The sequence below is a fragment of the Chinchilla lanigera genome, unplaced genomic scaffold (assembly GCF_000276665.1).
Source record: "Chinchilla lanigera isolate Chin_1 unplaced genomic scaffold, ChiLan1.0 scaffold00110, whole genome shotgun sequence".
NCBI classification, from domain to species: Eukaryota; Metazoa; Chordata; class Mammalia; order Rodentia; family Chinchillidae; genus Chinchilla; species Chinchilla lanigera.
The window spans coordinates 1126664-1143277 of record NW_004955511.1 but is presented as its reverse complement, the minus strand read 5'-3'; the positions used below and the strand labels follow the sequence as shown (position 1 = coordinate 1143277).

At 40.3% G+C, this 16614-nt stretch overlaps 1 protein-coding gene across 1 annotated transcript; it reads right to left on the bottom strand.

Moving 5' to 3' along the window:
- Positions 1–6404: 6404 nt before the first annotated feature.
- Positions 6405–15847, bottom strand: LOC106146302 (olfactory receptor 8H1-like). The gene is made up of 3 exons (XM_013506366.1): positions 14928–15847; positions 8260–8290; positions 6405–6746 (listed from the first exon to the last, which is right to left on the bottom strand). The coding sequence occupies exons 1-3, from the start codon at positions 15845–15847 to the stop codon at positions 6405–6407; spliced, it is 1293 nt and encodes a 430-aa protein (XP_013361820.1).
- Between the last annotated feature and the right edge of the window lie 767 nt (positions 15848–16614).

Sequence of the window (16614 nt, the reverse complement as noted above, 5' to 3'; positions counted from 1 at the left end):
CTTAAGTTAGCTTTTTATACCCTCAATATATAGAAGTTTCAAGATTCGTGGAATCATCTGAATCCTTTTTACTTCTTCTTCCCTCGTTACCTCTTCCCCACATCTTTCCCAAATCCAAAGTTTACCTTCCTGGTTCCTGTTCTCTATCTTGTATTTTGCTCTTTCAATTATTTGTGCTTTGAGTTTCCTATATGAAAGAAATCATGTAAAGTTTAACCTTTTGTGTCTGATACATTTAATTTAGAGTTATTGTCTTATGGTGCATCCATTTTGCTACAAATATTTCCTTCCTTATGGCTAAGTAGTACTCCATTGTGTGCTCCATTTTCTTTACCCATTTATCTCCTAATGGATGTGTAGGCTGCTTCCATGATTTAGCTATTACGAATTGTGCTGCTGTAAATGTGGGAATGCATGTATCACCATAATATGATGTCTTTAATTTTTTCTGGAATGTATCCCAGGGAGGTATCTATGGATCAAACAGAAATTTCATTTTACTTTTTTGAGGAATCTCCATGCTGATTTTCATGACAGTTGCATTAGTTTACATCCCACATAGATTAAAATATGGAATAAAACTAGATATAAAGACAAAACCACAGAATATGCTGGAAGATGAAACAGTAAATGTCTGGAGATCATAAGCAGAAGCAATGACTTTCTGCATAGAAGGCTGTCTAACTGTACAGTTCTGTACTCTTCCACTAAATACACTATGATTTGTAGAAATACTACATACTAACAATTCAGTATTCAATATATTCTTTTTACACTTTTTCAATAATGGTTTGTGCTCCTTAATTGCATATTACTTGAATTCACTGAATATATAAATTTACGTGAAATTTGCAAATTGCTTCTGAAAAGGCCCATCATTATCCCCATAGCACAGTAAAATTGATTTCTATACCTTCTCACCATCATTGAGGTCAACATCTTCTAAGTTTGTATAATTTCTGGATATACAAGTGTGTTTGATATGACAGTACATTTGTAATTTATACATCATTACTAAAATATGTAATTTAAAACTGGATCTATCTTTGCAAATATTTTAATGTATACATTGTCAAGAGCCCTGTGGATTAATAGCATGTGGTTTAACTAAGCAAATATATGATTGTATCTATTTTCTCAGTCTGTGGCTTATTCTTTTCAAATATTTGTTATTATTATTCATGATGCAAACTTGTACATATTAGTGCATAAAATTCATCATACATTGTATTTTAGAGTTGCCTTGAGTGGTCTCTCCAGTCTTAAATGATATATGCAAATATAGACAAACACATCACTAGGTTAATCCTAATGGATTTATTTGGAGTTATAACCATAAGAGATATCAAAGACCATGAATTAGTTCTAGTATTTGTAGCAAAAAACACATGACATCACAACAGAGAGCCCTGTACTGTTCAGTGAACATTCCACTATATAGTCGGTCATATCTTGTGGTAGGAGATGTTCTGCATGCATATTGTTTTGCTGGAATTTATATTCATGAATCCTATTTAATAAAATACCATTTTGGTTATACTGTGCACTCGGAAGTCATTATGCTGTATTTCATGACTACAAGGAAATCATGAGGCCCAAAATGAGTTCACATAGTAAAGGTTCAGAAAACCTAAAAATAAAGGAGATACCTAAAGATACCTAAATCTCCTATTTTTAGGAGAAAACCTAAAAATAAAGGAGTATCAGTTAACCTGCTCTGAAAATTTACTTTGGTAAAAGTGAGGTTTTGGGAAGGCAGGTTTAACTCAGCATAACAGGCACCTTTCTCTCTACCTTTGTTCCTGCACTTGACAATGAGATTGGGTGGATCTACCAAAGCACCATAAATTGAAAAAGTCAAAATAAAACAGTGCAAAGCAGAGTGTAGGTCAGGCCCATAGGAAACCGTATGAGGATAGGTGTGGGCTTTATTCTCAATGTGAGTAAAATTTGCAGTCACTTTTATATGATACTCTTTGTATTGTGGACTTCTTTGTTAACTGAATTTAAAGTAAATGTTATATAAACTAATCCCCAACTGACAAGCCATTCTGCCCCCGTACCTTCTACTTGCTTATCTCATATAAGCCCTAGACCACCAGAGATCAGGGCCTGATATTTTGAGAGTAATCCTGATCAGTGCCCATCAACATAAATAAATCTGCTTCCAGGTCCTAGGTGTTTCTACTTACTGTTGCACCTGGTGCATCAGCAGGAAAGAACGACTGTGCTAACCTCTTTGGTCACTGGTTATGGCCCTTATGGATGGGGAAGGACCTCTGCAGGTCCCAGTGGGAAGGCAGGCCCTAGAGATTTCTCAAGTCCCCTTGGAGATCTGAAGGAGGATTGCCGGCTCCCTGCCTGAGTTGCTCACATCAGACACCAAAGGGAGGAGGATGCAATCTTTCTGTCTGTCTCTTTTCCTGTGTTCCTGCTTCTGATTAGACCAACTGGGGCACCTGTTAGTCTGTCTGTCAGCACTGCTCAGCTCAAGCAGAGAGATTGACCACCTCTCGTTAGGATCACCCTTGAGGGAAAGGGGTTGGGACGTTTTAACCTCTGAGTGCCTGTGGAATGAAAGTGTAAGTGAATAGAGCCGACAGCATAAGCAATAGGCTGCTCTGTCTGTGCACCAAGACTGGGAAACACATTCTGCAGTTCCCAAACCATAGCCTGCTTTTGGACTGCTACTCAATTGCCATAAGGGTGTGGAAATCCCACTATTTTCAGGGAGGCTTTGGCAACAGATTTGGCTCTTCTGACACTGCCTCTTCCTCTGTCCCTTTCAGCTCCACAATTCTCTCACTGTCCCCTGGGCCCTGAGATATGGCCAACACCACTTGCTTCTGAATATGAAACTCCATCCCAGGGCAACGGCCACCTGCATCAAACAATATCCCATGCCATGAGAGACTCAGCAAAAATTCAATCAGCATCCAGAGGTTTCAAAGCTGCAAAGACTGCCGAACTGCTGAAACACACCTCTCCTGCCTGTAAAGGCAGTTCAAGATCTCCAAGCTGCCAATGTCTCTATGGTTGCCCTCCATATACAGTGCCTCAGTCTTCTGCCACCCACAGCCTACTGGTACACCTACCTGGACCTAAAGAATACCTTCTTCTGCCTTTGGTTGACTGGTCAGCCAGCTCCTCCTCTCCTTTAAATGGAAAGACCCCAGTTCTGGACTCAAAAGCCAGCTGACCTGGGCTCAACCTCCCAGAGGTGCAAAAACTTGTTTCCTCTTTGAAAAACACTTCTAATTAGTGACACTCAAGCTGCATGCTGGAAAGACACAAGGGTTCTGCTGTGATATCTGGTAGTAAGTGGTTACAGAAAAGGAGCTCCACAAATTTCATAGAGCTGTTGGCTTCTATAGAATCTGGATCATTGAATTCACAAAAACAATGTTTTTTCAGACTGTAGCCCCTGGGAATGTCCAATGGCTTATCTGTGCAAATACTTGAATCTAGCTGCTTTCTGTTTTATTTTGCTACACCCAGTACTGGGTGCATTTATCTGCATGGACAGTTGAGATTCCTGTAGATGCAGGGTGCTTAACCAATATTCCTACTCCAAACCATCCTCCATGCTTTCCTCTGCATAGTATTTTAAAAGTCAAGTAAATACATTACCAAGTACTTTACAAAGTTGTAAAATGAGAAAAAAGAGCATTTAGGTAATACAGTTCATTTTCATTCCCAGAAAAAAAACCGGGACTGAAATTTTTATGCAAAAATGCAGAATGCATGAAAGTATACCAAAATAAATGAAAATAGTATTTTGCAATCATATAATTTAATTTAATAAAAAGGCCTAGATAATGAATGGTAAGTACTCAAAGAGTAATGTAGCAATCATATACTAAGGAAGGGAATTTCTAAAGCAGAAGTAAAGGAGAAACACAAAATATTCTCACATGGTAACACCTATACATCTTCCAAAATCAGTCAATAAAACAATAAAGAGGACAGAAACAAATTAAATCAGCCAAGAAGATTGTTTCTGTACATATTTATACTAGAAATAAACTTTTAGAAAGGATTCTTTTTTAGATCAAGAGCATGAACAGTATGAAAAGTTACATTCACTAAAAATCAGATATACAAAATAATATGAACTGCTTTGTTTAGAAAGGAATAATTCAGACAAATACAGTGATCATTTCAGAGTGATTCCTCACCCTAACTTATGTTTTTTGTATTACCAGATTATGTGTAAGTTTCCAAAACAACAAGGGAATTGAGCAGGCCATATTTCTAAGGAAAAGTAAGTGGAAAGATTTTTGTCATCATTCCAGTGGTAGCTCTTTACTCCCAAATCTGGCACCATTTTCTTTCAAAGTCTATGTATGTACATTTTACATTTTATACCGTGATCAATATACATGCGTGCAATCATTTTTATCATGTAACTCACTGCTCCAAATGCTTCATTCATTTATGGCAGATAAAACAGAAGCAACTTGGTAAAGTTTTATCCCAGGAGAAAGTTTACGTGTATCTCTTTGAAGCATCCCTGTGGACTTCAAGGGGCGCTGAAGGACCTGATATAAAAAAGCAAATATCCACCACCTTGTCCAGCTTTAATTCAGTGAGCAGTTCATCTCTGGCAATATAGGAGATACTTTCTGTTACTCATGAAATATTTACAAGACATAGTCTTAATTTGAATTTAAATAGTATGTTGATATTTAGGTCTAAGAGGAAAAGCTTAATTTAAGATTACACTACAAATTAAATCTCATTTTTTAGGGAATATAGCAGAGAAAATAGGGAGAATTTCCTGTTAATATTAGCCAAAAAAGCATTGCATGAAGAATTTGCTTTAATTTACTTGAGGAAAAAAAAATAATAAAAAAGGAGTCAAATTAAAGAATTATAAGTTCTGCAAATGACAAAATGGAGACAAAATTACTTTTTTAACCAACTATTGTTAGCTCATATTTTTGAAATTTTTTTTTTCATACAGGGAGATTTAAATTTATTTACCAGTTACAAAACTGATGAAGTAGGCTCTTTCGTTTTTATCGTTGTAAACTTCATAGGCCTTTTAAACTTGATTGCTTTCACATGAACTGAAATGCATGCATGTGGGACTATGTCCTGTTCCTAGGGGATGGTTTCTGAATTCCAGTGCATCCCAGTGAGCCTGCAGGAGAGTGAGGAGAAAGCAGTATAAGCGTGGACGCAGACCTGGGCTTGAACCTCAGCTCTGTTCCTGTATATGTGACTGAGTGTCTTGGTTACTTTTCTCTCCTTGCTGAGACAAAATACCCAATTCCCCCAATTAAGGAAGCAAAGGTTTACTTAGCTCACAGTTTGTGCAGATTTCAGTCCATACTTGGCTGGGTCCAAGGCAGGGTGGCACATGGCAGGGGGCAACAGTTCATGGCAGCCGAGACAGCAAAAGCAACAGGAGCAAAAAGGGAGGAGCAGAAAGAGCAAGCCTCTTTCCCTCCCTTATACTGCATGCAGGCTTCCCGCCCCAGGACAGGCATAGCACTCACATCCATAATCCCCTCATTGGACCATGGTTCAATCAAAAACTCTAGAAGCCTGTCCCATGACTGCATGAGGCTTTGAGAGGACATCTAGACACAAACCATGACACTGAGTCAATTTCTATGTCTACCTGGGCTACAGTTTTGTCAACAGTATAAGAATACTGACCTGGTTATGTTAAAGTTGTTGTACACATTCCACAAGGTATTGTGCACACAACTTTTATTCTTGGTAGAATCATATTAATGTGGTAGCTGCTATGTAAAATTCTCTCCTGTTATCTCAGTAGTTGTAATATGGGCAATAATTAGTATTTTCTGATTTTGAGAAATGAGGGACTAAATTTTCTTTGGACTTCCAGATTATCAATCTTTTGTTTAAAAATTCCAATACCTGTATTTTTGTCATTCTTCCATCTGTCACATTTGTGGCATTTATTGTTTTTGTACCAATAGCTTCTGTATAAATTTTACAAGGGGAATATTTATTGAGAGTAATTTTAGAAACTTCTAAATATTCATAATTTGAAGAAGTGGTTATGAATTTTTGACACAGAGGTATCTTAGAAATATAACCCAAGATACTACATGTACATTCAGCATAGGAGTTGAGACATCTGCCATAGTAGGAAGGAGAAGTTTTTAGAAGGAGCTGGCCATGCATGGCCTCAAAATGTTCAGACAGAAACCAGGTGAGGATGTGAATACCACAAGGACCCAGGAGAAGGACCATCAGAAGGGCCATTAAAGGCCCTAGTAAGGCTCCTCGCCCATGCAAGGAAAAAAAGCTAGGACACTCCACCAGGAAGAAACACACAATCTCTCTTTTTTTCAAGGCACCTCTGCAGCTGGCAGGAGTTTTCTTGGATTATTCCTGACTTTTGGCATAAGAGCAACTTTTCTTCTCTAGGTTCCCTCATGCTGAGATGTCAGGAGGTTTAAAGCCTTCTGATTTTGTGGGATAACCGTGGCTAAAGAATCAATTTGCACCTCGAGGGTGTCCATAGGGTCCTTTATGCTCCCAAAGTCTACTATTATTTGGTTATTTAGCTGTGCACATTGGCTCTGTCCTAACCCAAGGGCTCTTCTGCCCATAGTTAGGCCACCTGCTTTTGCTATGCCATCCAGGATGGGTAGGAACATGGGGTCCCATTTTTGGTGATATTCCCTGTGAGCCAGAGGGCTCCAGTCACACGGATAAACATTTAGGTCTGGGACCAAGAAGGCAATGCTGAACAGGCTCGGGTGCTGTGGGGAAACACACAGTAGACCCCATTACAGCACACAAAGAAGGTTCTGTTGTTTGCAGTGAGGTGCTGTGGCAGGTTATGGAGGCACAGTCAGCTGACACGCTTGGAAAACCCTTGTTGCCCAGAAAGCAGGTGTAGATTTCTGTTATATGAGTTGGGGAAGCCTGAAGCAGCATTGTTGATAACTTAGTAACATGGAACCAGGAAGCATTTGGAGTTAAGCCTAAAGCCCTCTGGGTGAGGGCAGTGAGTAGCAATCAGAGCCAGAAGTATTTTCAGAGTGGGATCGACCCGCTGGAGAACAGCATGAGTCCCATTAGCCAGCTGTAACAGACCTGGAGCCAGTGAGAAGCTTGTAAAGACCTTGCAGGTGGGGACTCAAATAGTGGGAATAAAACTTTCTGAATGTGACCAACATGGCAGGATCTGTGCATACGATGACTCACAACGTGCTGTTGTCCAGGCAGTGTCCCTGGAGTCATAGACATTATACTGAACAGGGTTACAGGTGCCCTTTTTATCATCTTAAGGGGCTAGGGACTGGGTGTGGGGTGGTCTCCCATTGCACGGAGGGCTTACCCAGACCTATCTTATTTGCCAATTTCAGTGTTTTTCTTCTCTGGGCAAATATATAGTGACACATTTTCAGCCACCATAGTACCGGTTTTGAAAGTTATTACACATATTATCGCCTGTTGTGAAAGGGGGCTCCTGCCAACCTTGACAAACATACTTGTTGGTTTGGTAGGTCCGTTCCCAACTCAGGTCACCACATCCTGTGTAGTAGCTGTTGTTTTCATTGTTGGGGCAGGCATCCAAGTACAAAGACACGTTAGGTTTGTGGGGGTGCCGTCTATTATGGCTGAGGGGGTTTGGAGTGCCACCCAGATGGGCTTGGAACTCCCAGGATCTTCCCCTTTCCTGAACTTCTAAGAGGCTTAGACTTAGCACCCAAAGGAAAACCATCTTAGACATTGGAGGGTGGGTAGCCCAATAGTTACACAGATGTAGAAAAGGACAAAAGCAACCTTTTGGGGAACTTCCTAGCTCTCTTGGATCACAGCCCAGAATCCCAGTGCAAATGACAGACTAACAGAAGGTAAAAGGCCAGAAACCAGACAGAAAACAGTGCATGAGTCTTTAAGGCAGATGCTCTGGTGTATGGTGTTCAATCAATCTCCAGCCATGCATTCATGCTCCAGGTTCCCGAGTGACGAGAGCAGGGCTGTGAGTGCCTCGTCTCTTCTGGTGGTCTTCAGGGGAGCTGCCTCATCAGTGTAGGCTTTCCAGCAGTCTTCATGATGAGCCCACTTGATTCTGGAGTGATGAATCTGGGGAGGGATCTCTGCTATTTTTGTTTTTGATGTCCTTTACAGTGGAGGACAGCCACCCTTCTACACAGCAACCAAAAGTTGTAAGATTTCATTTTTATTTTTTGTTTTTCTTCAGCTGTTGAAAGGCCACATTCCTTGTATAACATCCCACAGACATAAACTGTGGCAAGAGCATACCTGGAATCTGTGTAAACGTTCACTTTTTTGTCTTTTGTCCACTTAAAAGCTTGTGTTAGAGCCTACAGTTCAGCCGGTTGATCCAACCAGCTTTGAGGAAGAGGTCCAGCTAGGAGCACTTCTTCAGTAGTAACAATTGCACAGCTAGCTTGACATTTCCTATTTCTGACTGAGCTAATTCCATCCACGTACAAGGTGTCCTCAGTCAAGGCTTTCATCTGCAGGTCAGGACAGCTGGCAAACAGTCTATCAGACAGCATGGGGCAGTCATGCTGTCCAAACGCTGTAGGAAAGTAGGTGGCTGGATTTACAGTTTGGACTGGCTGGAACATGCATTGGGGATTTTTGACAAGTAGTCCTTTATACTGAGTGATGGGGCTGTTCAAGAACCAATGGTGCTCCCGATTAGCGAGGAGGTAAAAAACCAGTGTGACACCTGAATGGTCACGTTTTGTCTTGGTGTCAGTCTGTTTGCCTGCTTGATCAGGACAGCTGTTGCAGCAAAAGCTTGCAAATAGGGAGGACCATAACAGTTAGAAGACACACGGCACTGAGGTGCTTGGAAAATAATAACTTTATTTATGCCAGCGAGCTGGGGGAAACTGAGCTCCAAATCACCAGCAGTGCTTTGGGGTTATGGGGGGAGGCGGGTTATAGCAGGCACTTATGGAGAAAATACAAAGGGCTGATAACTGGACATTCTATAGTTTTTTTTTTTTTTACCTAACCCATTAAAAGTTCTATTTTCTTAAGTTTGGTTGTGAGGTTTGATTAAGTTTAGGCCCACTATTAGGCTGATATAATCTTAACGATAGATACTGAGTATGTTTGCTTCAAACTATATTTCTAAGGCACTAAAATTTAACTGGAAAATGGGATTTAAAAATAAATAAGATGAGGGATGAAGGAGTTATATTTGTTTCTGTGGGGTTAGATTATTTGATATGCCTTGGTTCATTCTTTTCTGCCTATCACTTCTCACTTTAATCTGTGCTCTGTCCTTCTGTGATAGTTTATCACTTGCTTGTTGACCCACCACTCCTGTCCACACCTACTGCTCAACTCTTAATATTTCTGAATCTCCTCTTGAACTTCCAGTTGGGAAAAATATCGCAACTTATTGGAAGGTGGATAGCCCTGCAAGGGAACTAGGAAGTTCCTCAAAATGTTGCTTTTGTCCTTTTCTACATCTGTGTAACTATTGGGCTACCCACCCTCCAAATAAGCTTATACTTATTTTAGAAAGCCTTTATTTCCCCTTCAAATGTGAAGGACAATGTTTTAGGATATAGTCAGATAGTTTGGTAACTATTTTATTCCAAGATTTTAAACACATCGTTCTGAGTCCTCCTACCATGTCAGAGGTACTGCAGATGGCTCTCAGCAGGGCCACTGCCCAAGAACTATTCCTCCTTGTTCTACTGAGACAGACAGGAGACTTCTCAGGTGGCTGCTGATCCCACACTATCCTAATCCAGAGAGAAATACTGGGAATTATCACCACTGCTCCAGAGCGAACTTGTTTCCATTCTCTCCCTGATATTTCTCTGTCTTGTAGCAAAGTCAGCACTCACAGGTGATGCTGGAATGTCTTTCATGGAGATGGATGATGAAAACCCCCTCCCCACACTGATCAACTGTTCTCCAGTGCCACCACAGATTTCCTCTGTTACTTTACTTATCTGTCTAGATACCATAGGGCCTCTGTTTCACCTGGTTGCTAGCTCACCCAACTTGCAATCCAGTGACTTCTTATGGTTCCTCTATCTCTTCAAAGAGCTGTGCATTTGTTGGTTTGCACAAATATCCTGGAATATACTGTTTTTTTATGTAACACAACATGTAAATAATTTAATGAGAAAAATAAAACAAAGATGGTAAAGGGTAGGTTGAAGAGGGAGGTTATCTGAGGTACAGAAGTGTGGAGAGGCCTAAGGAGAAGGGCAGTTAAAAATGATCAAGTGGAATGTGCCCATGTGTCAATTCCCCCCAAAGAATGCAATTGTAGTACGACATGCATGTAAGAATAAAACCTGTTTTAAATATTCTAGAATTGCTTGTGTGTACTGCTCGCCTCTGGTCTGGCCTTTTCTAAGCCCTTATCATATAAAATTTTACACAACAAATTTTCATTCTCATACTAAACACTGAGAGTTCTTTTCCAGTGCTAGACACCTTAGATTGCTTGGGAAAGTGTTCCCTCCTTGGAAGAGTAATAATACACACTTAAAGGTAGCGTATTAGGTAGTGGAAAATTATGTCAGTATTTTCCATTTATTACTGTATGTAAATTCTGTGAGAATATCTCCAAGGAAATTTTGTATTATTTTCTTTTTTCACAAATGAGAAAATAGTCAAAAATTTTCAGTACAGGTATTTTGATCCATGGTACATAGCTCTTCTCAATGAAGTCTGAATTTGATTCTAATTTGGGGGTCTATAGAGGTCCTACTTTTAAGCTTGTTATGTGTGCAAAAATGGAGTTGCTCGATGTTTTTCACTTCTAATTTTATTATCCAGCTTCCACAAGACCTCTTTAGAAAGCATCAACAATCTTCATCAAGTCAATTGTACAAATAACAGAGGAAAGACAAAACATACCAAAAGGCTGTGAATCAATAATTTCTGCTGGATTTGGCAATTGATTCCATTCTTTTGCACATATTGTAACAATTTTGGGTTTGAGATATGAATAAGATGAGGTAATAAAAGAAAGGAAAAATGAAAGAAGAATAAAGCTCGGTAGGAGCAAAACAACGATGCAGTAGCACAAGAGCAGAGGGGGTGGGATCAGAATGCATTGCGGTGACATGGAGGTGACCTCACATTTTAAAAGTGCAGGAGATGCTACTGCAGTGTTCAGTGTGAAGTTATCCATCAGAGATAGCTTTGGAGTCATAACAATGGATAGGGTTTAAAGGATTGTAGAATTTCCATTTCCACATAGATTGTAAAATGTCATGATGAACTTTCCTCTACCTTGTTTTTAAAAAACCTGTTTATCTACAAAGTCATACTACTTTTGTGAGCCACTCTCAGGTCTGAGTTTCTTGTGGGGAAAAAATCCGGGCTCAAAAGGAAAACGCTACACATTGAGGAGGTTTTGGAGGGCTGCTTGTCTTGGTTACTTTCTTCTCACTGCTGAGACAAAATACCTAAAGTCCAAAATTAAGGAAGGAAAAGTTTACTTAGCTTACAGTTTGTGGAGATTTCAGTGTACAATCAGCTGGCTCCAAGGCAGGGTGGCAGGACATAGGGGCAACACTTCAAGGTGTCACAAGACAGCAAGAGCAGAAAGAGCAAAAAAGGTGGGGGACAAGCCTTTTTCCCTCCCTTATTTTGTAACCAGGCTACCCCCAGCCACGGCGCATGCAGCACTCACACTGTCTCCAAGCCCTCCTCTTGCACAGGCTCAGGGTGAATACAAAGTAAGGACCCTGGCCCCCTGCTGAGTCACTTAGTTAACCTTCTAAACTTCTCATATTGGCACAATGAACAACATCCCAGAGGGGTAAGGGCATATCATCCCAGGATGCAGAACTGCTGAGTCAGTTAGCCAAGCCTCTGGACTCCTCAAGTTGACACAATGTATCAACCATAGCTCTACTTTAATGTAACACTAGTGGGCTGGTGGGAACCAGTCCCAGCTGGCCTCTCCCAGGGGCTAATAGTCTGAGTAAGCACATAGAAGCCAGAACAGTCCGAAAAGGGAGAGGGCAATCACAGTGATATTGGCAACTCTAATTTGTTAGGCAGGAGAGGCATATTTTAATCTATCATCGTAGTGACCAGCTATATACTACGGTGACCAGCTATTTGTAAGACACGAGAGCAATTGTATCTGGAACAGGAATTATTACCTGAGCAAATAATAAACTGAAGTATCTTGACCAGGAGCATTTTTTGTTCTTCTTTGCCTCATCACCTTTTTAGTGGTTTAATACCAAGAAGAGAAGATATTTTAGCGGTAGTATTGTATTGGATTTAATTAGCATAATTTTATCTAAATATCAAGCACTTTGAAATATGAAGTATAGCAAAGGACTGTTATTTTTCATCAACCACGGCTGTCCTAGCAGTTGAATCCCTGCAGAATGTCAGCAGACAGCAGTTTTACAGTTTTACAAAGAAAACCTGAGATCAAAAGCCACATCTAATATTTAGTATGCCAACCACGACGACATTATTTTTGTAATATATTTAAATGTCCATCTTAGTATTGAGTAAAGTAATACACAGCATATCCATCGTGTAAGTTTTTAAAGGTTATTATCTGACTGGTAATCTCATGTTGATCTGACAACTTTCTTCATGGGAATTTGTAGAAATAACAGTCTAAGCTCAAAATTAACAAGTGACCAAACATATATTTTTTCTGTGTAACTACTTCCATAAGCTTTCCTTAATGTACACAAGCTTTCTAGTCTTGTCATTATCTTTCCTTTGATTCTTTCAGCAGGACATGACTTTTATCGTACAGAGTCCTTTCATAGCAAAAGTATGACTTTTACATTTCTAACCTTAATATTTTTCTCTCCTACTTACTATAACATTCTACAAAAAACTTGACTGTAGCTGCTTGAATTTTAAAGTGTCTTTTTTCCCTCAGATAGTAAACTTGACCAACTGCCAGTACACCTCTGAGTAATCTTGAATTGGTGCTTTTATTTTAAAACAACAGAGTAGAGAGAAAAGCAAGTTGACCTTGTAAATTTAAAACTTTGTGATGTACAAGAAATGCTTTATGCACATCCACTCAAACTGAAAACCAGAAGCATCACTGCCAATTCCTTAAAATTGGTGATTTCTCCTGTAAAACGTCCTTAGATTCAACAGGACTTTGGCTATTCACCCCACGCTGGCGTTGCTTCACCTTTCAGCGGTCTGCAGGCAGCACCAGGCTGGTGACATCAAGCAAGAGCTGGCCTTGGGTTCCCAAAGCAGGGAGGAGAGCTTGGGCTCCATTTTGTTCCCTTGCTTGCTTTGAAATGAATAGACAACCTCTGTCTTGTTCCTTTAATCTCAGCATGCATATCTGGGCCTAAGTTTTTTGGCTTTGTGTCTCCATTATAGCTTAGCCATTGGGCCAGCTGGCTTTGCGGGTATTCTGTTTCTTTCTATATTTTTACTTAGCCTATCTGCATCACCTACTTGTACATTCTGGTGTATTAAAGCTATAGAGCTTGCTCATGTCTTTACCTGTTACAGTGAAAATCATTTTTCAATTACATTTGTTTTCTTTTTTTCTTTTTTGATTTTTTTCTGGTCCTGGGAATCGAACTCACAACCTTGCGCTTGCCAGGTAGGTGCTGTGTCGCTGAGCTATCAATTACATTTGTTTTCAAACTGATTAAACCATTTATTTTCAGTCCCCAGCTGAGTCCAGGTGACCTTGAGTTCATGTATTTTATTTCATACACATATATACGTATAGTCACATGCAGGCACACAGAAGTTAACACATTCTAGCCCCCGAGTCCCACGGGAAAAATCTGCCTGGAACAGCAGCTGCAGCTGACTGCTCTGACTAGAGCAGGAGCAGGAACTGGAACTGGAACAGGTAACAGATGCTGAGGCAACTTTAATGTAGCGCTAGCTGGCTGACGATACCCGTTCCAAATCACCAGCCCAGAGTCAGGTTTCAGTTCAGTTTAAATACGGTTTGCAAGAGTGAAGTACAAAGCTGATAGCAGGTTATCACATGATTGGCTACATGGAATACAAGAATTATGTCATATACTGTGAGGCAGAATTGTACAGGAATATCCTGGGAGGGAGTGGGTCTCAGAAGAGGGAGAGAGTTAAATGGGTCCTTGACTGGGCCAGTCTGTCCCAGACATGAAGTCCGTGAAGCAAGTTGGAAGCAGTATATACTTTTCTAACTAAGGAAAAACATAAGCTGGACACAGTCAAGCTGGCCCAGTGCCTTATCAAAGAGGACAAGATAGTCAAGGTTGACTGAATTTAGCAGGCTACATGACAGGCAGTGTGAGCATAGACATAGGCTATGAACTGACACTTAACTTTTGCTATAAAATATCTGTAAGTCTGCTGTTCTGTAAGTGTGCCCTTACACGTTCACATTCATCCAAAAACTTAATTCCAAAGACAACACACTTCCAATAGGATGATATGGATCACATGGAATATCTCACTTTGTGCAAGAATTTCAAAAAAATAACCATAGTGAGGGTGCAGGACTCTTAGCTGCATATTAATATATGGTTAGCACTAAAACTGTGTAGATGAAGAAAGCAAAGAATCCTGAACCCAAAGAGCTTACATTTAACCTCTAGTCTTCTTGCCATGTCACTACCAATTACATATAAGTATGACTAATAAAACACATTGATCACATGCAAGCATTCCTAACAGATCTATGTAGAGGTCTTTACAAAAGCTAGGACAACAGTTATAGTGGAGACAGTAAACAGCATGCAAGATTATGGTGCAATTTTCAGAATGTAGATGGAAACTGTAAAATCTGTCCAGGAAAATGTAGAAAATATACATACATGCGCAGAAACAAAATAACACAGACACTCACAAAGTCAGGTACATAGACTTATTTTCAGAAACCAAGCAAAGAATTTCCCTAAAAGGAAAAAGGAAAGGGCAAATGTAAATATGTAAAACCACTGTGATTTTAATTGCCTGGAGCCCCAAACTTCTGCAGGATTCTAAGGACAGCATGTTTCACCTCTTTGTTTCTGAGGCTGTAGATGAGAGGGTTCAGCATGGGGATCACGATCGTGTAAAACACAGAGGCCACCTGATCCTTTCCTAAGGAGTAGGACTGCTTTGGTTTTAAGTAAGTAAAGATCATGGTGCTGTAAAAGATGGTGACTCCCAGGAGGTGAGAGGCGCAGGTCGAGAAGGCTTTTTTCTTTCCTGCCGTGGAATTGATTTTCAGGATAGTGGAGAGAATGGACACATAGGATCCAGCTATGGTGATGAGGGATGCTATTAGGGTGGACCCAGCACAAATGAATAAAATGATTTCAACATTATATGTGTCACTGCAAGACAGAGATAAAATTGGGGATGTATCACAGAAAAAATGATGGATGATATGAGATTTACAGAAATGCAGTCTGCTCATCCAAACCACGTTCAGAGTGGAGTCCACAAAGCCAATCATATAGGAGCCAGCGAGCAGGGCACGGCACTGTCTTGTGGACATAATGACTGGATAGTGCAGAGGGCTGCAGATGGCTACATAGCGGTCAATAGCCATGGAGGAGAGAAGGAAGCATTCGGTAGCACCAAAGAGTATAAAAAAGTACAGCTGAGTGAAGCAGCCCAGGAACGAGATGCTCTTGGAGGAAGCCAGTAAGTTCTGTAAGGTTCTAGGGGTGATGACACTGGAGTAGCTGAGGTCGAGAAAGGACAGGTGGGTGAGGAAAAAGTACATGGGGGTGTGCAGCTGGGCATCCAGGCGAATGAGCAGCATCATGCCTGTGTTCCTCAGCACCGTGACCAGGTAGATGAGGAGGAAGAGCAGGAAGAGGAGCAGCTGCGCCTCTGCAGAGTCCGCCAGCCCCAGGAGGATGAAGTCAGGCACACTGGTGGAGTTCCTTCTTCCCATGCTGTCTGCTGCACTTATCTATTGAGTAATCATATCTGATATTGAGCACCAGTAAATTCAAGAATATTTTAGTGTGTGAATGACAAAAACTTCATAGTATAGCTTTGTGTTTCTAGAGATTGTAAAGACTTTCCTGAGGATAAGTGAAACAATATAATTGCCATGTATAGGTATGAATATAAATTCACATTGGCTGCTAATGTTTTAAAAGATTACAGCCTACTCAAGAAAGAGGAAGCTGGTAACATTGTGAATGCTTCTGTTAGTGAACACATTCGAATTACACGAAGATGATGTACTGTAGACACTACCACATATCTGTAGAAATTCTATCAGAGCAGGGGCTCAGAGAGCAACGGCTGAAATTTCCTGTTAACAGTGTGATTTGACGGAGGTATTTTGATCGCAGAGAACATACCTTAGAAACATTTATGCCTGATTATACCTTATTTTTGAAGACCTGATAAAGGATATGCAATAAAATATTTTAAAATCAGTTTTCATGTTTTATTAACTGTCCCTTACTTTTCAAAACACTTTGACTTTAACTCCCACTTAAATTCACTACTGGAGGCGTACGTGCAGTATATTAAGATTATATCCACGTGTTATTCTTCTTAAAAATGTTGAAACTGAAACTTAATTTGAAGTGAATTTTACACATGAGGATTGTTTAACAGACAGGCTGTTTCTCCCACATCCTCTGGCTGAGCGCAGCACCATCCACACCTTCCTCTCCTCCGCTCAGAGGACTGCACAGAGAAGTG